Source organism: Sciurus carolinensis, chromosome 6 (assembly GCF_902686445.1).
Source record: "Sciurus carolinensis chromosome 6, mSciCar1.2, whole genome shotgun sequence".
In the NCBI taxonomy this organism is placed as follows: domain Eukaryota; kingdom Metazoa; phylum Chordata; class Mammalia; order Rodentia; family Sciuridae; genus Sciurus; species Sciurus carolinensis.
In genome coordinates, this window is record NC_062218.1 from 140,275,719 (window position 1) to 140,301,369 (window position 25,651).

The 25,651-nt window shown below is 48.2% G+C and overlaps 1 protein-coding gene across 1 annotated transcript in view; it reads right to left on the reverse strand.

Moving 5' to 3' along the window:
• The window catches only part of Fat2 (FAT atypical cadherin 2), an 82,283-nt gene that overhangs the window by 49,728 nt on the left and 6,904 nt on the right, over nucleotides 1-25,651 (reverse strand). Inside the window, exons 2-5 of the mRNA XM_047555511.1 lie at nucleotides 9,436-12,718; nucleotides 5,437-5,751; nucleotides 2,701-2,759; nucleotides 781-1,092 (exon numbers count right to left, since the gene is read on the reverse strand). Of these exons, the coding sequence (XP_047411467.1) occupies nucleotides 781-1,092; nucleotides 2,701-2,759; nucleotides 5,437-5,751; nucleotides 9,436-12,694 (3,945 nt within the window). The 5' untranslated portion in view covers nucleotides 12,695-12,718. The remainder of the gene's footprint in view (nucleotides 1-780; nucleotides 1,093-2,700; nucleotides 2,760-5,436; nucleotides 5,752-9,435; nucleotides 12,719-25,651) is intronic.

Here is a 25,651-nt window from a genome sequence, read left to right on the forward strand (position 1 = left end):
TTTGACACATTCTTGAGGGATCACCCTACACAGTTGTTATAGCCACAGTGGTAAGCAAAACAGTAATTTGTGGTCTAGAACCTCTTCGTTAGTGAAAAATAATAAAAACCACCTGTAACTGAAGGTTTACTGTGTGCTAGTTCATAAACTGCACTTTACATCTGTATGCCCTTTACCATTCCCAACAACTATAAACATAAAGCTAAATTTTAAGTTCTCATTACTATCAGGCCTTGCTCTAAGAGTTTTGTGGGCAATGTCTAATTTACTCTTCATAGTAGGCCCGGGAGAGATTCTGTTATCATTTTCCCTTTGCAGGAGGAAGCTGGGACCAGGGATGGTTGGATTCACCCACCAGCTTATGTACCTGGCCAGTAAGAAGGTTGAACTGCTTGAATTCAGGCCATCTGACATGATGACCCAAGACCTATCCATTTGGTACACTGTCTTCCTGTAAGAATAATGTCCTTATCCCCAGTTGACAGATGATGAAACAAAGGCTTAAAAGAGTAAAATGACTTGTCCAAGGTCACACAGATGCTACAGTCAAAACCCAGGCATACCTTGATTTCAGAGCCTTCACTGCTCTCACTAAATCCTTACCTAGAAGAACAGAGAGGATTTCCCAGACCCTTTCTGTGCTCAAAGAGAAAGATCCATAATTCTGAGTTTTGGTTAGAGACAAGACTCCCATCCTGCTACCAGATGCCTCCCTCCTCCTGTATCCTCACAGAAATTCCCAGCCACTCCCTGCTCTGTGGCCTCCACCCGTCTGCTCACCGTTAGGATGTTGTACTCCCCTGCCGTGAAGGTACTGCCGGATGACACTACACCCGTGACTGGGTCAATGCTGAAACCCTCCTCATCGGTCTCCTCGATACTATAGGTGACGCTGCCATTGAGACCCTCATCTGGGTCTGAAGCCACCAGCCTGTACACAGGCCCAGGGGACACCGAGCTGAGCCTCTCTGGAAGACGGACATTGAAGAGCTTATGGGAGAATACCGGTGGATTGTCATTGACGTCTAAGATGCAGACCACCACCCTGGAGGTGGACTTCAGGGAGGGCTCCCCATTGTCCAGCACAGTCACCTGCAGACAGAATTGAGCATGAAGACCTGAACTGACACATGCATAGTTGTGCATATATACCACCAACAGCACAAACTTACCACTGCTTGTGACAGTCTGCTAATATCAGTTTGTTCTTTGGTATTGGCTGGTTATTTTTATTATCATAACCTCACCAGCTTGGAATTCAGTTCTCTAGTAACTTTGCCCACAGGAAAAACCAGCGAGAACAGAGAAAGGAACCAGAGAGAACTGGAAGAAGTCAAGATCAAAGACTCCAGACAAAGGCTGGTGCTCTTCACCCAGGAAGGCCATTTCAAAAAGACCATTTACTTTTTATTTGTTTGTGTTTCTCAGTAGCTCATGCTCCTCTGAGCTACTTGAGGTTAGAATATGTTAATGAGGAATGGGTGGAACTTCTTGAGTCAGACATGTGACCTGATGCACAAAATGAAATCCAGAATGAGAGAAAAGACACCAAGCCATCAGAATCAGGGACTATTTTGTATAGGGGCAAATAGTCCCATGCCTCAAAGACCTAAGAACACAGTACGAGATAGGACATTACCACTCACAGTGGTTTTGTATTTTTAAAATATTTTAATTTTTAAAGGCAAATTTTAAAAGCAAATTTATCAGTCCCTAGAAACTCTAGAAGGTCATTTAGCTGTTACTAGTAATAATCTATTTCTGATAAAGGGAAAGAACATGCACAGTCTGTGAGCATAGAAGACAAAATTTATTTCAGATCTAATGAGGAATATGCATCCTCCCTCCTGATGACTTTTTTCCCAGGGGGAGGTGGAGATGCCAGGGATTGAACAGGGATTGAACCCAAGGTTGCCTAACCACTGAGCCACATCCCCAGCCCATGGGATTTTTTTCTTTCTTTCTTTATTTTTTGAGACAGGGTCTTTCTAAGTTGCTCAAGGCAACTTACTTAGTTGCTGAGGCTGGCTTTGAACTTAGGATCCCCCTGCCTCAGCCTTCCTAGCTGCTGGGATTACAGATGTGCACCACCACTGTGGCTCCTCCTAATGCCTTAAAGGCTAAAAGAGATGCCTAGTCATCAGTTACGAACAGCTCAATTGGGGAAATAGCTAGATTTTCCACCAATATCCTTTTCTTCGGATTTAAACCACTATAGGTCACAGACCAAAGTGTTTCATTGGAATGGGCACCAGGGATGCCTATGTGACCCTAAAGATATCCCTAGAAAAAGCACAGATATAGAAGACAAAGGATTTTATTCTGATTCTAATACTAACCTAGTGCTTGACCTTGGGTGAGTCTCTTTCTGGCCCAGAGGGCTGTACTGGAAACCAGACCTGAGAAGCACATAGCACATGTACACTGTTCCTCCTTCCCACACTTACTTCAGACATTACTAATCAATCAGTGGCTCCTGCCCAACCTCGACATGGCTTCCCTTGTCAGTGCTGATGAGCCAGCAAAGACTCAACAATCCTTATCACTAACCACAACGAGACTCAGCTCAAGTCTGTCCTCTTCCCTGAGCCTAGGACTCTCCTCAGTCACAGTACCAGAGCAATGCATGGAGCTCCAAGTTCTGCCTTGGCCCCCAAAATCATGACAAATTCAGTGACCAGGTTCACCACCATTGCTCACCTCCAGAATGTGTTCATCCTTGTTCTCTCGGTCCAGCTGCCTGGCGGTGGACAGGAGTCCTGCAGGAGAGATGGCAGGAGGGAGACATGAGCAAAGGGGCCCCAAAGTCACTTTACTGGGGTAAGTTCAGGATTATACTTAATGAGAATTGTTGGGTGAGAATTCTTCCGGTCTTTGGAGAACAAGTATATTAAGGGGAAATGAAATCCTGGGGAAAGGGAAGGTAAAGTGAGGTGGCAGGAGTTAACAGCTGTGATAATGTGCTAGCTGAAGTTTCCACCTACATCGCTTTCACCATTAGGTCAGGTGGTATGTCAAAAACTCAGCAACCTCACAGCATCATCACCCTGTCCAATCAGATGCCTTCCCACTCAAACACCCACCCCTCAGATGCCCATCCTCTCAAAATGAACTGATCAAGATGACAGCGTAAGGCAATCACACACTCCTAATAGATTCTAATCTAATGGCTCTAATCTGAGGCATCAAGGGAGATTAGATGCCAGTTCTTTGCAAGAATCAGGAACCTCAAAAGTTGAGGTTATTAGGGGTTCAGAACGTCATCCTAAGGCCTCAGCCCATGACTGGTTGTAAAAAATGTCCTCTAAGTAGAAATAGAGCTATTGGTAGGCTCAGTGAACCATCAGAAAACTATCAGGAAGTTCATTGATCTTGTTTGGGTGATGAAGTCATGGAGGTAAGAGAAGCAAGTGTGTAGCTGGAAGCTCAGTGCAGAGAACAGAGGTTCTGCATGGGGCATAATGAAGCCAAAGGGGATTCGGGGTTGGGATGAAGCCTCCAGTGATAGAGATGGGCCTGGTGTGAGGATGTGGCCTCTGTCAGGAGCGTGTGATCTCCTCAAGGAGTAGATCTTGCGTCTTCCTCCCTGAGGACAGGTATGGGAGTGGTCAGAGAAGGTGCCTTGGAAAGCCCCATGACTAGGCATCCTTCCAGACAGAAGGAAGATGAGTAGAAATGAGGGACATGTTCCTCTGGATGTGGTGTGGACTGTCCCAGGTCACCTACTCAGCTCATCCCCAAGCTGAGGGGCTGGATGAAGAAAGGCTCAGAGTTTGGGATTCTCCCTTAGGAAGAGTTCGAAGGCTACTGGGTCTCAGTGGTAAGCCCTCTGGTCTCTTTCCTCCCTTTCCTCCCAGACCTTTATCTCTCTCTGACTTTTCTCTTAAGGATACAAAGAAAGCATCTAAGCTATCCCGGTAGAAAATGGGGCTATGCCATGGTGAAGATGAGGATGGTAGGCTGGAATCACGGCTGGTACATTCTTTCACTTTTAAAAAGTTCATCCTAATAAAGATTTCTTCTCCTCAACTCCAGGAAAACTAAGAATATCTCTCTGCCTTGTAGGGCATTTTGCCAGAACTGCTGTCAGGAAACTGTTGATAGTAAACAGAACAGGGATTGGGGAGAAGTTGAGAAGTTAATGCCTCAGGTGAGAGATCTCTTAGCTCTTCTGACAAGGGAGGGACAGGGCGGGTCCAGGTAGAAAACCAGCTTAGGCCTGTTCTCCAGTACAAAAGCATCCTCCTTTGGGATGACTACTCCATATCCTCAGTTCAAAGATTAATAGGAAAGGCACCCAACAAATGTCACGGGGGCAAATAGACACTTGAATTCCCCACTCACCTTCTGTCCCAGAACTCCCTCGCTCATGGCTCCTCCTAGTCCCCAGATTCCCTTTGGTCTTAAGGCCCAAGTCAAAGCCCACTAGCATTCTCTCTCTTTTCCCTTACTCCAGTCCTACCAGGGTTCTCTCCTTCCAGGACAATGGTAAACTATTATGGAATGGTATGTTGGGTTCAGAGGAGAAAATGTCAGCCTTCTCTACAATAGGGCTGTTGCTCATCCTCCAAGAGGAAGATGTGACCTTGGAGAACTGCCCCAGCACTAGAAAGTGGTTCTCAAACTCCAGGGCCATTGGAGCTAGACAGGTGTAAATGGGGGGTATAGACTAAGAAAATGATCACAGGGGACAATGGGAACCACAGGACCATGAGGACCAGGGGACATAAGCCTGGTCTGCTCAGGGAGCTCCATGGATATATGCAGATAGTGTGGTCAGAGCTTCCAATTTTTGAAGAACAAACAGAAATCTGGAATGCTTTGTGGAATTTGCCAATTTTTAAATGTTGGAAAATCATTGTTTAAATCTTGTGCCAGTCAAAGAAATCACCTTTGTGGGTTATATCTGGCTCACTGCCGCCAACTGGTGACTGCTGCAGTCCTCTAACTCATTCACCATCCTTGCTACATGTCCTTGGATCAAGGACAGATGCTAGTGAGAGTTCTAAGTGGATCCCTATTGCCACTGTGTAGCTAGAGTTGAGATCAGTCTGGAACTAGGGTTAAAGGTGACCCTCTGACCCATGCTTGTGACTCGGGGGAGGGGTCAGTAGGGGAGCATCTTGGGATCTGAAATAGCCTCAGATGTTGCTGGATCCCAAGGCAAGAAAGCTGACAATAGATTCTTCTCATTTCCCTGTGGAGATGGACTTTGTAGGAGAGTGTCTCAGACTTTAGCACTCATCAGAATTCCCTGCACTTGTTAAAACACAGATTGATGGACCGACCTTCAGAATCCTGATTCAGGAGGTCTGGGGTAAGAATTTGAATTTCCAACCACTTCACAGATGATGCAATGATGCTTGAGGACAACACTTTGGGAAACTTCAGAGATCTTGCAGAGATCTCTAGTTACCTTTATGTCTGGGTTCTTACCAGTGAATGGGTGAATAATGAAGAATCCCATGTGGTTCCCACTGGTGATGTTGAAGGTCAGCTTCCCTTTTGAACTGGAATCTGGGTCCCAGGCATCCAGCTGAAGCACAGAGGTGCCCACGGGTGCATCCTCCTGGATGGAGGGGTAGAACACAGGTCTGGACATCCGGGGTGGGTTGTCATTGACATCTGTGACCTCGATGTAGACTTCAGTGACAGAAGAAAGAGGTATAGAACCTCTATCCACAGCTAGTACTGTCAACCAGTAGTAGGGTACAAATTCTCGGTCCAGGGGCACCAGAGTCTGAATCATTCCTGGAGACAAGTAAAGAACCAAACCCAAAATTCTTTAGAACTCAAAGTAACTTTAGAAATCACCCTACCCAATCCCTGGCATGTATTATGGAAAGAATAGTAATAGGTATTCCACAAAAAGAGAGAATGGTTGCTAGGAGGATATGGAAATGCTGAGTTGAACATTGGGGAATTAACATCTGGATTATGGATTCTCTCAGAACCTTTTCTGCTAAAAGAGGCCCCAAAATATGGTGTTTGGGCATATATAGGGTTGTGAGAGATAGTGGTAGCTGACCCACTTTCTCCTAACTATTTCAACCCAAGTGCCATTGATGTATTTCACATTTCTTATGGCAATCTTTTTTTTAAAAAAAGAGATGGGGGTCTTGCTAAGTTGCCCCAACTAAGCTCCAACACGCAATCCTCAAGCCTGAAACTCTCCCAAGTGGGAGTAACTGTCTTTTGACTGTTTCCTTCACTCTTTAAGTCCTGATGGACATCAATTTAAGGATTAGACATTTTATGAATAATTTACTATTTCCTTCTCCATCATCTTCATGAATTTAGGGGTTTACCTCCATTCTTTAGCTCACTCACTCCACAAATTGCTTACTATCGGCCAGTTTTGTATTGGAACTTGAGGGTCCAATAGTGGAGCAAAAGAAACTTGCACTATAAGTTCTTGTGGACCACACTCAACTGGCAGAGCCTGCACTCAGAATCAGAGCACCACATGCCAGAGATGACAGATGGGAACCTGAGACCCAGAGAGGGAGCATGGCTTAACCAAGATTATGTAGGAAGTAAGTGAAAGAACCACATCTGGAACTGACAATCTAAAGCTCTTTCTACCAGATAGCCAGCCCTTTTCTCTGTTAACAAATCTTCCACGAGGTTGTAAACTCCTTGAGGGCAGTCAGCTTCTTTCATTTACCTAGGATCTCTTCAAGGACCCTCTTAGTGGTTGGTGCTCAGTAGGTACTTCCTAAATTTCACTTATTTTCTACACAACCTAAAAAAGGAATAAGTAAGTTGATATAACATTTTTGGAGGGCAAGTTGGAATATCTATTGCCATTGAAAATGTGCATTAAGGAAGTGGGAAGGTAGTTCAGTGGTAGAGCAGTTGTTAGGCATGTTTGAGTCCCTGGACTCTGATCCTCAGCATAACATGCACAAAAAAATGTACATTATCCTTTGACCCATTGATTTCATTTTTAAGAGTTTTGCCTAGGAATTAGGGATGTAGGTTGGCGGTAGAGTATTTGCTTAGCATGCACAGGTTCCTGGGATCAATCCCCAGCACCACAAAAATAAATAAACAAACAAATACATAAATAAATAAAAGAATTTTTCCTAACAAGATTCATACATATGAGTAAAAGTACATAATCAAGGTTGTTAGACCTGTGTGATAAAGTAATATGCACCAAATAAAAATGGATGAAAAATATTTATGTGTACTAGAAAATAAGATGTCCCAAGGTGATATTATATTAAAAAAGTGAATTTCAGAAGTAGCATATTGTTTCATAAGAGTTAAATAGTGAAAATATATCAGATACAAAGAGAAAAAACATCAGATCAAGTTGTTAATAAAGATGGCATTTGTGCAATAAAAACTATAGAACACTGGAGAAACAAATTGAAGAAGACCCCAGAAGATGAAAAGACTCCCATGTTCATGGATAGGCAGAATTAATATTATCAAAATCGTCATACTACCAAGAGCAACATACAGATTCGATGCAATCCCCAACAAAATACCAATGACATTCATCAAAGAACTAGCAGAAAACAGTCCTAAAATTCATTTGGAAGAATAAGAGACCCAGAATAGTCAAAGAAATTCTGAGCAAGAAGAGTGATGCAGGAGGCATCACAAATTACCTGATCTCAAATTATACTACAGAGCTATAGTAACAAAAATGGCATGGTACTGACACCAAAACAGACATGAAGACCAATGGAATAGAAAAAAGGACACAGAAATAAACCCATACTTACCATCATCTGATACTTGACAAAGGTGCCAAAAATATGTGTTGGAGAAAAGCTAACCTTTTAAACAAATAGTGCAGGGAACACTGGATATCCATATGTAGAAGAATGAAATTAGATCCCTATCTCTCACCCTGCACTGAAGTCAAATCAAAGTGGATCAGAGACTTAGGAATTGGACTAGAAATCTTGCAACAGCTAGAAGAAAACGTAGGGTCAACATTCATCTTATAGATGTGAGCACAAACTACTTCAAAAGACCCCTAAGGCCCAAGAAATAAAACCAAGGATCAGTAAGTGGGATGCCCTCAAACGTACTTCTTCATAGCAAAGGAAAGGATTAAGAGCATGAAGGGAAAACCTACAGAATGGGAAAAATCATTACAGCTGCTCCTCTGACAGGGGACTAATAACCAGAATTTCTAAAAAAAACTCAGAAAACTCAATACCCCAAAACCAAATAACCCAATAAACAAATGAACAAAAGAACTAAACAGACATTTCTCAAAAGAAGAAACACAGTCAACAAATATGTGAAAAAAATGTTCAACCTCTCTAGCAATTAGATAAATGCAAATCAAAACCACTCATTTCCCTTCAGTCAGAATGTCACTTCTGAAGAACACAATAATAAATGCAGGCAACCAAGTAGGGGTAAAGGTACACTCATACATTGTTGGTGGGACTGCAAATTAGTACAACTACTCTGAAACAAAGTATGGAGATTCCTCAAAAACTAGGAATAGATCCACTATATGACCCAGCTATCCCACTCCTCAGTATTCATCCAAAAGCCCTCAAATCAGCACACTAGAGCAATATGGTCACATTGAGGTTCATAGCCGCACAATTCACAATAGCCAAATTATAGAACAAGACCAGCTGCCCATCAATAAGCGAATGGATCAAGAAAATGTGGCAAAACACAATGGAGTTTTACTAAGCCATAAAGAAGAATGAAATAATGAATTTTGCTGGTAAAGGGATGGAAATAGAGAATATCATGCAAAGTAAAATAAACTAGACTTAGAAAATCAAGGGTTGAATGTTTTCTCTCATATGTGGAAGCAAAATAAGGGAAAGAAAGCAGTGTAGGGAAGGGGACTGGATATCATAGATATAAAGGAAAGATCAGTGGAGAAGAAGAAGATTGAGAGGGAGGACAGGAAAGGGGAGTAAATGCAGAATGAATTTAACAAAATCACATTATATGCACATATAAATGTACCATAAGGAATTTCATCTTTATGAATATGCAGAAAGTATCAATCAAAAAATAAATAAATGAGTGAAAGGAAACTTAGTAGAGGAAGGAGAAAAGGAAGAGAGAGGAAGGACAGGAAAGAGGGGGAACAGGGATTGAAATCAAATTCCATGCATGTATGATTTTATCAAAATGAATCCAACTACTATGTATAACAGTGCTCTAATTTTAAGAAAGATTGTATGTGGGGAGATGGGATGCAGGAGAACATTATTTTATATATAATTACATAAAAATGTATAAAGCAGCATATATTACTTTCATAAATTGTGTGTGTGTGTGTGTTAAAAGTAGCAGAAAAGAGAATTCCTATTTATTGTCTTTTTTTTTTCCATCTGCAGCCTGATTTCTTTCAGAACAGACCCCTTGTTTTTCTTCACCCTGTCTTCCCTCAGTCCCCAGAATTCCAGCACTCCCATTCCACCTTACCCCCAGTACCTGTGTCTTGGTTGATACTGAAGGCTTCAAGGCCAGTGCCAGCCCGCAGAAAGTATTGGAGCTCCCCATCCAAGCCACTGTCACCATCGCGAGCAGACACCAGCATCACCTGAGTTCCCGAGGGGCTGTTCTCTTGCACCTGGGCCTGGTGCACAAAGGAGGTGAAGTGAGGAGGATGGAGATTCTCATTCACATCCAGGACTATCACCTCCACGTGGCAGAGGGTCCTACGAGCCAGGGGCCTCCCACTGTCACTGACCCACAAGCTCAGGTTGTACCCAGTCTGCTTCTCAAAGTCCAACTCTTTTTCCAGACTCAGTGCCCCAGTCATCAGGTCCACCCTGAAGGTTCCATGGGCATCCTCCAACAGGACATATCGCACTTCACCTGCAGGACCCAGGTCAGGATCTGAGGCATCCAGAAATGTCAAGACAGTCCCTGGGGGCAAGTCCTCTGGGACCTTCAGGCTGCTGTGTTCCGTGATGCACTGGGGAGAGTTATCATTCTCATCTTCCAAGGTGACTATCAAGTCAGTGACGGAGAAGAGCTGGTGGCCCTTCCTGGGCTGATCCCTGGCCTCTACCTTGAGTATATACTGAGGTTCTGCTTCCCGGTCCAAGTACCCTGTGACAACTAATTCCCCAGTGAGAGGGTGGAGGGAGAACTTCTCCGTGGGACTCAGCAGGGTGTAGCGAGCCCTCCCATTTTCCTCTGAGTCAGCATCTTTTGTTTTCAGCTCTGCAATTGTGGTTCCAATTTCTGTGTCCTCTGAGATAGTTAGCTGGTAGCCACCAGGAGGAAATCTGGGTGCGTTGTCATTCCAATCTTGCACGTTCACTGTCAGTAGCTTCCAGGAGGCCTTCTGGGGAGTGCCCAGGTCATACACTGTTATATTGAGGAGGTAGAAGCTGGTAGTTTCATAGTCCAAGGGAGCAACTACTGTGAGCAGCCCTGTCTCCAGCTCAATGTCAAAACGGCCCTCCTCATTGCCATCTGCAATCACATAGACCAGTTTACCATTAAAGCTGGCATCAGGGTCGGTGGCTGCCAGGCGGGCCAAAGGCATGTTGATGGGAACACGCTCAAGAACGTCAATGGACTGGGGAAAGTGGTCCTCAAACTGTGGGGTGTGGCGATTGATCTGATATGTGCTCAGGGAAGAGAATTCCTCATCACTGGACTCCTGGTCCTGAAGTTCAACCGAGTGAAGGATGGTCTTTGTGAAGTGTGTGAGCACCCCTGTTTTATCGCACCTTATAGGGACCTCCAAACGAGGGTCCTTCACCACAGTAACATTCAAAGTTGTGGGTGAAGCATAGTTTTTGCCATCTGAGGCTGTAATTTTCAAGAAATACCTGGTGGGGTGACCAGTGGTGAGATTCATCAAAGAACGTTTGAGGGATATCACCCCGGAGAAATGATTTAGATAAAAATAGTCCAGTTCATTCCCTGACACAATCTCATATTTTAGGTTCTGAAGCTCATCCACATCTATGGCTGACATGGTCATTATCGACGTCCCTACTGGCCAGTCATGGCGAATAGACGCAGTGCAGTTGACCTCCTCAAACATAGGCTGGTTGTCATTCAAGTTCTTGAGCCTAAGAGAAACAGACACTTCCTTCTCCTGGCGAAAAGGGGATCCCCAGTCTGATGCCCGAACCCGGAAGGTATAAATTCTTTTCATGAGCTCATAGTCCATGGGTTTGGAGGTGGAGATGATCCCCAGGTAAGGGTCAATAGAGAATGGCACAGCTTTGGGGCCAGCGATGGAATAGGTGACACACCCATTTTCCCCGTGATCCCAGTCGGTGGCAGTAACAGTCAAAACACTGGTGCCTGGAGGGATGTTCTCATCCAAGGTGCCATCATAGGAGGACCTGTTGAAGACGGGGGCGTGGTTGTTACAGTCCACAATGTCAATGGCCACCATGGTGGAAGCCAGGCCCGGTGAGGTCCTGACATGGAGTTGGTAGCGGGCTCGGTCATGGAAGTCCATGAGCTTTGTGGTGGTGATCAACCCAGTGCGAGCATTGATTTTAAACCCTGTGTTTTCTGAGGATGGCTTTAGGACATACTGCAGGTTGGGGAAGGCAGGGGTGACTTTCACCAACACCACGCGACTTCCAGGAGGGGAAAACTCGCTAAGCTTCACCCTGTAAACAGCCTTCTCGAATTGGAGGGAAGTGAGTTTGGAAGGTGGTAGGTGAAAGCCCCTGATCTGGGAATAAGAAGGAGGTCTGCTCCCACTCCTGGCCTGCAGGCTGAGGTTGAATCCATGAAGGTGGTCCATCCAGTTGATGTCTTTGACAGACACCAGACGGAACTCATTGCTGTGGGCATAGGACTTGATGGCTTTGAAGTGCTTCCCAGGGTCTCCACCGACAACTTCCAGGGAGTCCACATCAGCTCCTGAGCCGTTGGCATCTACCACTACCGTGGCATAGGAGGCGCCTTCACTGTCCTCTGATGGAGTCAGCACCACCGAGGCGATGGCCAGGGGCTTCCTGGGGCCAGGCTCCACGTGGACCACAAGTGAAGCCAAGTTGCCAAATCCGTTGCCCTCAGAGATTTTCCGCATGCGGTCCACAGCCAACACCTGGAGCTCGTACTTCCCTCTCCAGGTGACATTGAGCTTCCCAGCCACAGTGACCACGCCACTAGTGGGATGGATGGCGAACACGTCCGACCTGGCATTGAAGGCGTAATAGAAGTCCGCGTTCTGGCCCAGGTCAGCATCGGTGGCTGTCACTTTGCAGATGGGGCTCTTGAGGGGCGCGTCCTCGGAGATGGTGACTCTGTATGATGGCGGGGAGAAGAGGGGCCTCAGATCGTTCTGGTCCAGGATGTGGACCACCACACGGGTCAACGCTTCCAGTTCCAAGGTCTTCTCCGTGGCTTGGATGATAAGGGTGTAACTGTCCCGCACCTCCCTGTTCAGAAGTGCCGTATTGCTGTTCTTTGTCCTTATCCTCAGGAAGCAGAAGTTCCCCACCACATATTCCTCCGTCTTAAAGACGTTGGCCACATCCCCAGAGATGATCCGGTACCTCACTGCCCACTGGGGCTCAGCGAGGTACAAGCCCATTTTCTCCGTGCTCTCCACGTAGGTCTTGGGAGCCGAGTTTTCATAGATGCTAACATTGTAAAGAGAGTGTGTGAAATGCCACGCTGAGGAGGAGACGGTTCCTTCCGGGGACTTCTCGCAGGTCGCACAGTGGAGCACCAAAACAGCAAAACCCAGCAAGGCATTAATCATGGTGGAAAAAACACCCCTGAAACCCTGGCCAAAAAAGAAAAAGAAAAGAAAGGGTGCAGGTTAGGAAAGAAATCATTCCTACTGCTATGGTTTGTAACTGGAGGTCATTTTTATCTTTGGGGGACATTTGGCAATGTCTAAAGTTATCTTTTGCTGTCTTAGCTTGGGGACAAAGTGCCACTGGCATATAGTAGGCAGAGGCCTGAGATGCTGCTAAACATCCTGCAGTGCACAGGACAGACCCCACAGCAAAGGGTTACCTGGCCCCAAGTGTCCATAGTGTGATGCTAGTTGAAGGATAAAAGATTTATCTACACCTGTTCCATTACCCATCCTTTGTGGGCAGAGCTGACTCCGACTCATCTTGGAACAGGACCATACACAGCTTAGAATGTCCTCTCAGGTGTATCCAGCAGATCCCACACCCTCCCGATCACTTATTCCTTCTACCAAAAAACCTCCCTGTGGTGGTGAAAGAGTCGCAGCTCTTGACCAGGAACCCAAGCTCCGGGATCCGGCCCTAAGCCCCTCTTCTGCCTGTCCTTCCTCCAGCACCTGTCCCTCAGGGCTGAGCCCCAGCCAGAGCTGCGACTGCGTGCGGGGGCTGCAGAGAGGCCGAGAGGCACTCCTGGCCCTGGCTCCTCCCTTTGCTAGGTGGATGACCCTCTGGGCAAGTTATTGAACCTCTGTGAGCCTCAGTTTCTTCTTATTGGGTAAGAATATTATCTATCTCATAGAGTTATTGTGAAAAACAATTTTTAAGTCAAGGTAAGTGATGAAGCACTTACCCAGCGTGGTAAGTTTTAACTTACCATCATTCATAGGAAACTAAGGGTCATAAAAGGAAGGGACAGAGCAGCAGCTTCTACCGATCGAAAGGCGAAGCAGGAGCCAGGAGGCAACGCCTTGAGCTGCAGACCCCTGTCTGAGGCTCACCTGTCCTGCCCCCATCCCTTGTGACCAGGGCCTGATTCCCACCCATATTGTAATCAGAACACAGACAACCCCCAGACTCCTGGAAGGTCAGAGCCGAAGTGGACGTTAGAGATGATGAAGTTCTGTCCCCATTCCTCATGCATAGATGGGAACGAGTCTTGCCCCAGGTCACACAGCAGATGGTCAGGGAAGAACTGGTCCCTGGAAAGTCCTTTGCCTCTCCAAGACTCGCTGCCCACCCCGTCCACTCCCTTGCTGTTTCTCATGGTGCCCATCCCTGAATCCAGCCTGGATCAAAGCATGAGAGATGCAGCAGGGCCGAGGATGGATCAGGGGCCAGGGCCAGGGGCGAGTCTGAGAGGCCGAGAGTGGGACTGGGTGCAGCAGGCGGGAACCTGGCCTCTCCGTGGGCGTCCTGATTCCTAGGCGCTTCGTGGCTGCCAGGACGATGTGCTCGGGCATTCGTGGATGAAGCAGGCCCGACTCGTTTTTCCAGTTACCTTCCTCTTCAAAGGCAAGAAAGAGTTAAACTTTCAGGGCAAGGGGGGAAAGGAGAGGCTGGGAGCCAGGCCTTCCCAGAAAGGGACCTGCACACAGAGTTCTTAGGGCCCTGCTGGTGACAGCCCACAAGGGGAGACAGAGTGGAAAAGTCCACCTAGCTGGGTGCTGAGGACCTGTGCAGAAAGGAACCTGAATACGCCCCATCCTTCCGGCTTCCTACCACTCTCTGTCCCCTGAGTTCTTCTTGGGGGTGTCCCAAACCCAGACACCTCAGAAAAGTGGAGACATTATGAAGCAGAAGCCCACACTTGGGCTCCTAAAGCCAGTGTCAGAAAGAGGTGTCACCCAGTCCCCACCTGCCTGCCCCCTGCTCTCACCCTTCACTCACTACAGATCCCACAGGGGACCCAGTCACAGGCAAAAGCTACACTCACCCTACCCCGGACACAGCCCCACAGCAGGAGGGGGCCCCTGCATCGGGGGTCCCCAGCCCCAACAGGATGGCATTGCTTTTGAAGTTGCAATCCCAGGGGCGGAGAGTCCTTACCCCAGCCCGGGTGTGTGCGCCGTGCGGCTCAGTGGGCCGGGGTGCAAGCAGCCGGCCCTGGAGCTCTGCTTGTCCTGCTTTGCAGAGAGCTTCCTGTTCACCCGGCCATCACCAGGGCCGGGCAGGCCCCAACAAGACGCCCGCCCGGCGCTGCACAGGCGCCAGGCAGAGGGAGCCGTTTAGATGAGCTGTTGGGAAGGAAGCAGAGGCAGGGTCTCCCTGGAGGGGAGCAAGATGCAGAGAGAGGCACCTGGGGTGGCAGCCTGATGCTCACAGCTGTGTGTAAGGGGTAGGAGCCACAGAGCAGCTTGCTAAGGGAAGGCGCTGTGACAGCAAACTGGCAGGGGGCAGAGGCATGTTGGGCTCCCAGCACCACCTCCCAGCCTGCAGCACCAGGGACCACGATTTTGAAACACCCTGTAAGAATATAAATGAATTCATATTTATTACCCATTTCAAATTTTCCAGTGGCTTCCCATAGCACTTGGAATAAAATCTAACTCCTGACCATGACCTCTAAAGGCCCTGCACCACTGAGCCCTGCCTGGGTCCCCAGTGGTCACTCCCAGCACTCTTCCTGTTGTTCATCAAGCTGCAGTTCACAGGCCTCCTTTCTCCTCTGCAAATGTCAACCCAGGCCTGCCTCAGGACCTTTGCACTTGTTGCCTCCCTCTATTTAAGATTCTCGCAGGGGAGGTTCCTTCTTGCCATCCAATCTTCAGCTCATCTCTTACCTTCTGACCCACTATTTAAAGTTATCTCCCTTCCCATCACCTCCTCTATCACCTTAGCCGTTCTTATCACCACCCAACATATTCCTGTTTATTTAATAGCCATCCGTACCACTTGACACTAGGATCCATGAAGACAGAACTTTGCACATGTTATTCATGGTTGAATTCCCAGGGCCTAGACCAGAGCCTTAGAAATCATCTCCTTTTACTTTTCTTTTCTTATTTTTTTTTTTTAATTTTTGAAATTGGAAAATAAAGTCCCAAAGGAAAAAAGAAGACTTGCCCAAGGCACAGTTTGAGAGTTACAGGCAGGCAGCCAGGAACGGCACTTTCCTCCCAACTGTGTCACCAGAAAGAGATGCTGTGGCCACTTAGGAATCTGGCTGCTTGGCTTCCAACACCAACTGTACCGCCGGCCAACTGTGCCACCTCGGCCAAGTCACTTAGCATCCCTGAACCTCAGTTTCTTCATCTGTAAGATGGGCCATTAAGAGCATTGCTCTCAGGGGCTTTTATGAAGACTGAATAAGACGGCGTAACTCCCTGTGGGGACACAGCCCTCCACAGGCACATGGATGGCACTCGAGACGTCAGTTATTTTTAGTTTTCAACACCACGGCAGAATCGAAGCCTGGGCTGGGGTGCGGGTGGGGTTCAGGGAACTCTCTGGAGGAGGTCCAGCCTGCACCTTAGCGGAGCAGGAAGCTGCTGGTGTCTGGTCGAGTCTAAGCTTGCTGGCTGCTCGGGGAGGCTGCGTGCAGGCACTTGTCTGGGGTGGGGCCGCCTGCTCCTTGGCTCCCCAGTCCCAGGAGAAATCCGCATGTGGGTGGATGTGCACATTTGCAAGAGAGCACATACGGTCCTCAGGAGGCACGTTCTGAATGATCGTGCGGGGACATTAATGGCGTGCATCTGTCTGTGAAGAGACCCTTTTAGGGGATCGGTGTAAATCAAACCGCCTCCATAGAACTGCCAACCCACTTCACAGACGCAGAAGGAGGCGGAAGGTAGTTACCAAAACGGGGACTCCAGCTGTGTGCCGTCCCCCTTCAGAAGATGGTTTAGACAATCAAGGAACTGCATGTAAGCGCTAGGCCCCAAATGTGCTGGCGTTTCCAACAAATACGACCCGGGACCGTGACTTGACAGCAGCTGCCTGACGCTGTCGACTGACTGCTGGGTTTGAGGGTAGTGAAAACCTGCAGGCGTGTTACCCTGTCCCTCCCCATCTGGTCTCACACAGGCTGTGTGTCTGCAGCTCCAGGCCAGGGAACTTTCAGGGGACCAGACTGCAGCAGGTCCTGCTTGGGCTCAGCACTCCGGCTTCTCAGAAACTCGACTCTGACATCCAGGAAGAGGGGGTTGTGACACCCTGTCTTTACCCAAGTCATGCGTGGAGCAGTGCTGACACCTCTCCTGGTCGCCTTCCTTGGCCTGTGCGCCCTGAGGAATCTCTACCACATATCAGATGAACCCCGCAGAGGCAGCGGACGGCTCTTCCCCCGGCCGTGGGCAGGCTGACACCCGCCCACGCCTGTCCAACATTGAGGGCAGAGCCCTGGATCTGAGGTCACTCCCTCTCCCTCAGTGCGGTCTTGGTCAAGGAAGCCACTTAGCCCGCAGACCTCCTCCGGACTCCTGTAAGCAATGCGCGGGGTGGGGGCCTGCAGGCACCAGACACATCAGCCATTCCAAACCTCACTCTTGCTTTCAGGGGTGCAGTCTTTTTTTCCTAGTGGAATGGCACCTGGAAGCATCATCTATAAACCGTGAAAGGGGACAGTACTGTTAGACGCAGGGGCGGAGCCTCAGGCCCTGGCCACAGGCTTGTCCCTGGCCCTCCAGGGCAGCACAGGTTGGGGCCCAAGGAGCTGCAGGGCCTTCCAGATCTGACAAGCGGCGGCTCTGCGAGTCTAACGCCCCGGGTCCCGTCGTAAAAAGGCGCGTGGCATGTGATTGGGTGTGCGGTGATCTTGACTCTGTGATCTGCGTTGGTGAGGGACCAGGTGCAGCGTGCGTCAGACGTTTTAAACTCTGCAGGTCTGTGACTCTGTGGTTACTTCTGTCCTTTCCCTGGGGAACGCGAAGGGATTCAAAGCCAAAGCAAACGTCCACTAAAGAAGCTCCTACTCGATTTGTTCAAAATGTCAACCACCGTTTCTGACCAGGAAATTCCTTTTCATCCCTAGCCAAGAGCCAGAGGGACTTCTCCCTCCTGCCAAGCACTTTCTCTCTCCTCAGGCACATCACAGACAGTAATTAGCAGTGCATCACTTTCCTAAGAGACATGGCTGCCCTTGGACACCCATTTCTCAGATTAGGGAAACTGAAGCTTTCATGGCACACCCAACGCTACCCAGGAAGGCAGGGGCTGGACTGTGAGCAGCCGGCCAGACTCCTGAGCCCCAGTGCTCTGGATTCTAGGCCCTGGAAGAACCAACGAGATGAGGTGTTTTTTGTTTTTTGTTTTTTGTTTTTTGTTTTTTGTTTTAATTTTGAAGAGTTTCTCACAAGGATAAGCCACTGGGTTCATTATTCTGGACTGGAGAACATCCTTCCTCTCCCCCAAATCCAGATGTGAAATTACGACAGGTCTGGGTGGCATCAGAATTTGTTTTGTGACCTGCCCCCACCTCCTGTGCTCTAGGCATTCAGTGTTCAGACTGGAAAGAATTCCAAATATATTTTACTGGTGACAAAAACCTTGAGTTGGGGTTGGGGTAAAGATTAGGTTGGAACATGCCTTTGAACCAAAATAACTAAAAGTGAAAGACCAGTGGCATGCGAGGTACCTGCTAGTCAGGAAGTCTCAGCCACTAAAATAACTTTCCCCTTAGTAATAGGGAGCCACCGAAGGCTTTTGAGAAGAAGCATGAGCAGTCAGGACTCTGTTCGAGGAAGAATAATCCAACGTCTGACCGAAAGGGGGATGTTTTCCATTCAAGACTCTCACTCTGTGGTGGACGAGTCTTGAACACCAACTCTACTGATTTAAACCGACTGGAATTTACTGTGAGTAGGGAGACTGGATGTACTTCCACCAACCTGGATGAATAGTTGACTCATCTGTTAGTTTGTAGGCAACTGCAATTGGGTTCTCATGTAAAAAAAAAAGATCAAAGAACTAAATGTGACAGGAGAGGAGACAGTGGCTTGAACCACTGATGAGCCGAGTGACCTTGGGAAGACCACAGGACTCCTCCTGGGTCTCAACTTACCTGTCTGTAAAATGGAGCTAATGATAGCTACTCCTACCTACTTCCCAGGCTCCAGGGAAGGCAAATAATATGATAGGTGAGAGTAGAGGAGGAAAGAACAGAGCAACACGTTATTAGGACCAGCAATGGCTCAGAAAGCAGCAGCTTGGAAGAGTAGCCAGACTGAGGGACTAGCCCAGGGAGGCGATCTGTAAAAGCCAGGCCTGTCCAGGCCTGCAGGTACAAGGAAAGGAAACGAAAAGGAAGTGCTTACCCAGAGTGTGGGGCAAGAGAGCTGGGACTTGGTGTCCCATTCTCTCCTAATATTCTTATGATAAAAGTTCTTACTAATGATGTCTGATATCTATATGATAATCTGTAAGTTTTCCAAAAAGCTCTTGCATACATTATCTCCCTTGGTCTTTAGATAGGGAACACAGTGCTGGATAAGAATTGACAGTTAAGAAAGTGGGTTCTGGAATCAGACTTGGTTTCAAATCTCTGTTCTTTTATTTACCAGCTGTGTGGCCCTGGGTAATTATTTAACCTCTCTGATCTCCATAAAAGGGAGATAGAATGTGTAGCATGTGTGGGGAGATGGATAATGAATAGCAGGGAGATGTAATTTTTTTAAAGGGTGGTCAGGGAAGCCCTATAAGACCAGGTGACATATGAGCAAGAAGCTGCATAGAGTGATGCTGGGGAAGAGAATTCCAGGCAGAAGAGACAGGTAATGCAAAGACCCTGAGGCAGGAGCAAGGAGACATGTGAATGGACTAGAGGGAACTATGGAAAGAGAAGCTCTGGGGTGACCAGAGAGGTGACCAAAGGCCTTTTGAGTCCAAAGAGAAGACTTTCACTGAGGAGTTCTGCCATTGCAGGATTTATATGATGGTTACATGAGGAGCAGAAGGAAAGAGGCACACGGTGCTGAACCTAACATCTCAAAACCTGCAGCAGGGACCCGAGTGACCATCTGGTGGTACCTAGGCTTACCTATTGTGTTTGCAGCCCAAAATATGTTATTTTTTATTTGATAGTTTTTATAATATGCAATTTTGTTGTTCAATGATTAATTAGTTGAAAACATAAAAACACTGGAAAACTTTATCCAAAAACCCAGATTCCAGCTTCTCTTTCAAAAAACTGGAAGATGGGGCATCTGTGCTCTCACCTGGCACCAGTCGGCAGGAGCTGCCTGCTTTACCCTCCACAGGTCCCCTCCCCGGGGTCTCCCTGATGCTGAGTTCCAGCTTCTGCTCATCACCAAGATCAGTCTGCTCAGAGAAAAGGAGCATATTGGGGTACCCACATCTCAGTCCAAACCAAGAAGGAAACAGAGTCCAAGATGGCCCACATTCCCTACACAGGGCCCGCTACCCCTCAGATAGCTGACTGCCCGGCCGTGGGGGGCATTCAGGTCTACAGACCCTGATACTCACTGAGGTCCAGGGAGAGGCCCTGAGCATTTAGAGCTGAAGAATCCCTAAGCCAGAGGGAACCTCAGGACCAGAGAGCTCCAGGTAGGAGGTGGAGAAGAGAAACTCCTCAGAGCTTCTGAGGAGTGAACAAATCAACCACGCTGCTTTTAGGACTCTTAGTTTGGGGAATTTTCTATCATCAAAACCAGCTCCAGCTCAGCAAAACACAGACTGATATTTAACAATTAGGAACTTTGGTGACAGGGCAGGGAACACGGCACCTCCCCTGGGGTCTGGGTTTGGACTCTCAGAGGAAATAGAATTTGGGATCAAACAGGGCACAGGCGTGACCTCAGTCATCTGCAGAAGCAGCAGGGCAACCTCTGGCCAGGAAAGAACCAGGTGACACCTCAGGTGGGGTGACAGGAGGTGTGGGCAGGCAGGGCTGTCCCCGTGTCTGGGTTTGGCTCTTTGGGAGGGAGGAATATCATCCCCTGAAATCATGAGATGCTCTCCAAGAGCACTGGAACACTCCTTTCCAGAAGGAGAATAACCAGAATAGAGTAAGCAGAATGGCTTACTCTTCTGTGTTTCCCACCTCCTGGATCCAACGGAACCCTTTGCAGAGGGGTGAGTTTTCAAACAAGGATTCCTTAAGTCCCAGCGTGGGTGACCTTGGATAACTTCATCACCAAGCCTGTTATCCTCGACTTTAAAGGCTCAAGTCTTAAAACCACAATGAAGTATCTGTTCAGATGGGAACTGTCCAAAAGACAAGAAGTAACCAGGGCTGAGGAGGATGGACAGGGAAGGAAACCTCGGCACACCGTTGGTGGAAATGTAAGTGAGTACAACCCACTTAGGAAGACAGGAGGGAAGTTCCACAAACACACACACACACACAAACAACCTCGAAGTTAAACTACCATTTGAAGCAGCAATCCCACGGCTGGGTACATATTCAAAGGAAATGATGTAAGTATGTCCAGGGGATGCGTGCACCCCTGTTCACTGCAACACTGTTGACAACAGCCCAGGTCAGGAATCCAACTAAACCGCCATCCCCGGGTGAGTGCATCAAGAAGAGATGGCCAATGCACACAGTGGAACACTATGCTCAGCCTGCAAAAGAGGAGAATTCTGTCATTTGTGACAGAGTGGACGGACCTGAGCACATGGAGTTAAGTGAAAGAAACCAGGTACTGGGAGACCAAATATAACATGATCTCACTGAAACGGCTGAACGCACAGAGGCAGAGGAGAAGGGCAGGTAGCAAGGGCTTGGCTTGGGGACGGCAGGAAGGGTGGGTCAAAGGACACGCAATTTCAGCTGGGAGGAGCCAGTTCAGGAGATCTATTACGCAGTATGGTGACTAAGTCAAAAATAATGAAGTATATGCTTGAAAATTGCTATGAGAGTAGATTTTACATGTCCTCACCATAAAAAAGAGATGTAAAAATGTTAATGAAAGTGTTAAATAGCTTAATTTAGCCACTCCACAATGTACACATACATCAAAGCATTTTATACCACAAATACATACAAGTTTTGTATACATATGTTTATACATATATATATGTATATTAGAAAATAGAGATGAACTGAATGTACCCCAGATAATTGGAACAGATGGTTCATAGCAAACATTTAGCACATGCATGGCACCTAGTAATTGCTAAATAAATATTAACTCTTATTATTTTAAAAGAACTGCTGTGATAGATGTGAGTGGGGAACCCAGAGTCCCAGCCCCTATTCATCCTGCTCCTTTGCCTTTGTCAGCCTCTGCATGAAATCCCCAGGCCTCCTTAGGGCACTGTTAAAAAAAAAAAAAAAAAAAAAAAAAAAAAAAGTGCTATCTAATCTCTAATCTGATCTTTCTTTTTATTTTATTTTATATTTTTATTTATTTATTTATTTATTTTTTAAGAATCACAAAACTTTATTTCTTCAAAATCGTCTTTGTTGCAAATTTAAAAACCAGGAAGGCCATTTTTCCCACCTAAAGACTTCATAAATATGGACAGTGTAGTAAGTGTGTCATTTAAAAGGATCATGTCAAAAATGGTAAGAGATGGTATCCTCAGGCGCGCATCCAACTTGTCAGAGGCTGCGAGATCCTCAGGCAGCCTGAGCACCACGGTTAGTTCACTTCACAGTCCAGCAATCACAGCTGAATTCCTACTTTAATGGGAGGGAATGTGGTTTTTATAATCCAACAAGGGAAAACTGTCCCTAGGTAACACTCTAGGAAGGATTTCCAAGTCTTCAACTTCACATGACAAGGACAATTTCTGTCCCACTGGTCTTCTGACTTCACGACTATTATCACGTCTTTTCATCACAAAATTTATTGGAAATGTTCTTTGAATGATACTGGGATGTGGCCAGTGAAATCTAAAGGCACCGAATCATATGTGGTTGAACTTTCAATGAGAGTTGCTAATGGGAATTCATGAACCCTGATACCACAAAAAGTTAGAAGACAGGAACTCAAAGAAGTCTGGCTCCATTATGGTCACGGGGCAGCCGTGGCCTAGGGAGAGCTCATCCGGCTGAGGCAGCAGATCATTCACTATAGGTGTTCGTCTAACTCTGACCAGGAGCCAGAGGTAGAACAGGTGACAGACAAATCAGCAAGACCATTAATGGACACAAAAAGCATGAGGAGCCCCCGCTAGCACGCCTGAGATCTTCATCGTCACCTTGAACTTCAGCCCCACGTATGGCAACAAGCAAGAAACCTTTGATCTTTCTTTTGTAAAAAAAAAAAAAATAGAAAACCATGTCCAGCAAAGGAACATAAATCACATACGTGTGGATGGCAGAATTGGGACCAGAACCCAGGCTCCCCACCCTGGCTGTGTTTACTGCCCGGTGCCCAAGCTGCTCCCCTCCCCCAGTTTCACTCCAAGCTGGGGGTTCCTGGGAACCCCCAAGGCCAGCCTTCCTCCCCATGAGCCAGGAGGAAAGTGCAGGGGAAGAAACCTGCTCTGGAGTCACCTGCCCCGCCCCCCGCCCGGTTCTCCCTCGGCTTGCACGGAGAGGCAGAGAGAGGCACGGCTTAGCCTAGCCAAGCTTCGTTTTCCCCATTTGTGAAATGGGGCTAGCAAAGCTCTCTTCACCGGAGGATTTTAGGGCGCATGCGCGGCAAGCATTTGGCACGGTGCCAGCGGGTGTGGAAACTAGCCGGTGGGTCATGGTTATTACTACTGTAGGTGCTCAAAAATGTGTGGCGTGCAGGAATTCCTCCCTGCGTGCGCTGGCCTTCACCCTTGCTCCAGGAGCCCCTGTGGGAGCACCCTACACACACACACACACACACATCTGTGGGTCTTTGTGACATCCCTCCCCTCCAGAGATTTACAGCAAAACTCAAGCCGCGCTGGAGCAGCATTCAAATGAGAACAGATGTGCCCTTGTCCCAAGTTTCAGAGGGGGCAGTGGGGTGGGCGTGAGGTGGTCAGAAGAGGGAGGGCAGTGGAAAGGAAAGGGAGACCAGGTCCCGGACACCCAGGAAAACACAGATTTCCTGATCTTTTAAGTTCTGCCCCTGACAAGTTGGGGTGACCTCTCTGGGCCCCATTTATGTCATTTGTAAAATGGGGTCATTCCACACGATTCCCCTCTCTATCCATGATGCAATAAACAGCCTGCGTGGAAGCCTTCAGGCCCCATGGCCACCAGCAAAGTAGAGGCTGGCCTTTTCCCTGGCCCTGAGAGCCTGCTGTGGCAGAAGCCTGTCTGGGTTCCTTGTCCCTGAGACTATCAGCTGCATGTGGCTGCTCCCAGGCAGTTCTGCCTCCAGCACAGGCCCATCCTGGAGGTGGGGCGGCTGCTCAGGGCCACAGAACACAGCAGACACATGCGCAGGCTGTGGAGAAGCGGCTTGCCTCTGAGCCAGGCCTCCACCCGCTGCTGATTGCATATGACCTTGAGCCCCAGTCTTTCCATACATACACTAGGGAATTCAATAATCAGCTATTACAAGGATCAAAATAAGAGACGTGAATAAAGTGATCGGCAGGACTCCCACTTGAGTCCTCATGAGGTCACTGCGGCCATGAAGAGGACGATTCAGGTACCGGAGTCCCTGTAACTTTGGAGACCATGTGGGTGCCCAGTGAGGGAGCCCTGAGCACATGCCCTCATTTCTTGGGGCCTGCACGGGTCCATCCATCCAGGCTTTGGGACTGGTCCCTCTCTCCTGCCTCGCAGAGTTAACCTCCCCTGAGCCCCCACCCCATGATGGTGAGGTTTGGGGACAGGAGTGCTCACAGAGACACAGGCGCCTGGTCATCACTGACATTACTGAACATCCCCCGTGTGCTGGCCCTGTGGAAGGCACTTGCTTGCCTTGTCTCTTTTAAGCTAGTTTACAGCAACCCTATAATTATCCTCATTTGGTAGGTGATAGAAATGAGACTCAGAGAGGTTTCCTAACTTCTAAGATCACACAGCCAAGCCAGGATGAAAACACTCGTGTGTCTAACAGGTACCTGGGCTGCCTGGCCCTGCCAGAGGGATGGGAAGGGGAGGTTCTGGGATCTTCCCCACACCAGGGCTCCTATAAACATGGATCCTCTCGTTCCAGCGAACAGATTCTCAGCAAAGCCTCGGTTGCCGTCCCATTTCCTCCAGCCTGGCCCAGCCCAGCAGTCTGTCCGTCCTCTCCCCTCTGAGCAGAACAGCTTAGGACAAAGCCCGGCAGGCGGGCAGGTCATGGCAGGTGGAGCTGCTCCTAGCAGTGGGCAGGACGGGCAGTTCCGCTGTCTGAGGCGCCTGGTCCTGCCGCTGGGCGGGCTGAATGTGACTATGGGGCCAGAGGCAAGAGAGGGGAGGCAGATAACCTGGGGGCATCCTGATGGGACCCAGGGTGATGGGCTCCTGGCCAAACGACTCTGGGTCACGTTCAAGCCCCCGGGCACTCTCCCCGTGATTTCTCCTCTGGGGTAACTGCTCTGCCCAGCCATTGGCAGACGGGGAACTCGGCAGGTCTGTGGGCCGCCTGCGTTCTCCTCTACCAAAGCGGCAGTTGAACAGAACCAGTGGTTCCCACCAAATCAGGGACCTTCTAAGCGGGTGGGGGCAGGAGTTCAAAAGTGAGTATTCCCAGTCCCGCTCCAGATCTATGGAATCGAAACCCTTAGGGGTGGGGCTCATGAGAGGTGCTCGACAAGTTCCCCAGGTGACTTTGGTGTGACTGGCGCTCATGATCCGCTCAACAAGGTGACCAGCCCTTTCTTTCGGGTCTTACACTCCATCACACCTCATTTCAAAGTCGAAATTCCCCATGTGGCCCTGTCCAAGCCCCAGATGGAAAGAGGATAAGGGACGTTGGGGACAGACTGAGATCTTCAAGAGGGGATTCTCAAATGTCCATGAGTTCAAAGCCTTTGCCTCAGGACTCGGTGGGCTGCAGGGGAATCAGCATGAAATCCCATTTTCCCCTGTGGATGGTTTACTGATCACTCTTGGGGGAACACTGACCCTCAGGCAAAGCCGCCACAAAGTTATCTCTAAAGGCAACTAGAAGAACAGACCGGTGAGGGAGAAGCAGCAGACCTCACCCCCACCCCTGACTTTAACCTGGGAGTCTCTGAGTCTGCACCTGTTACTG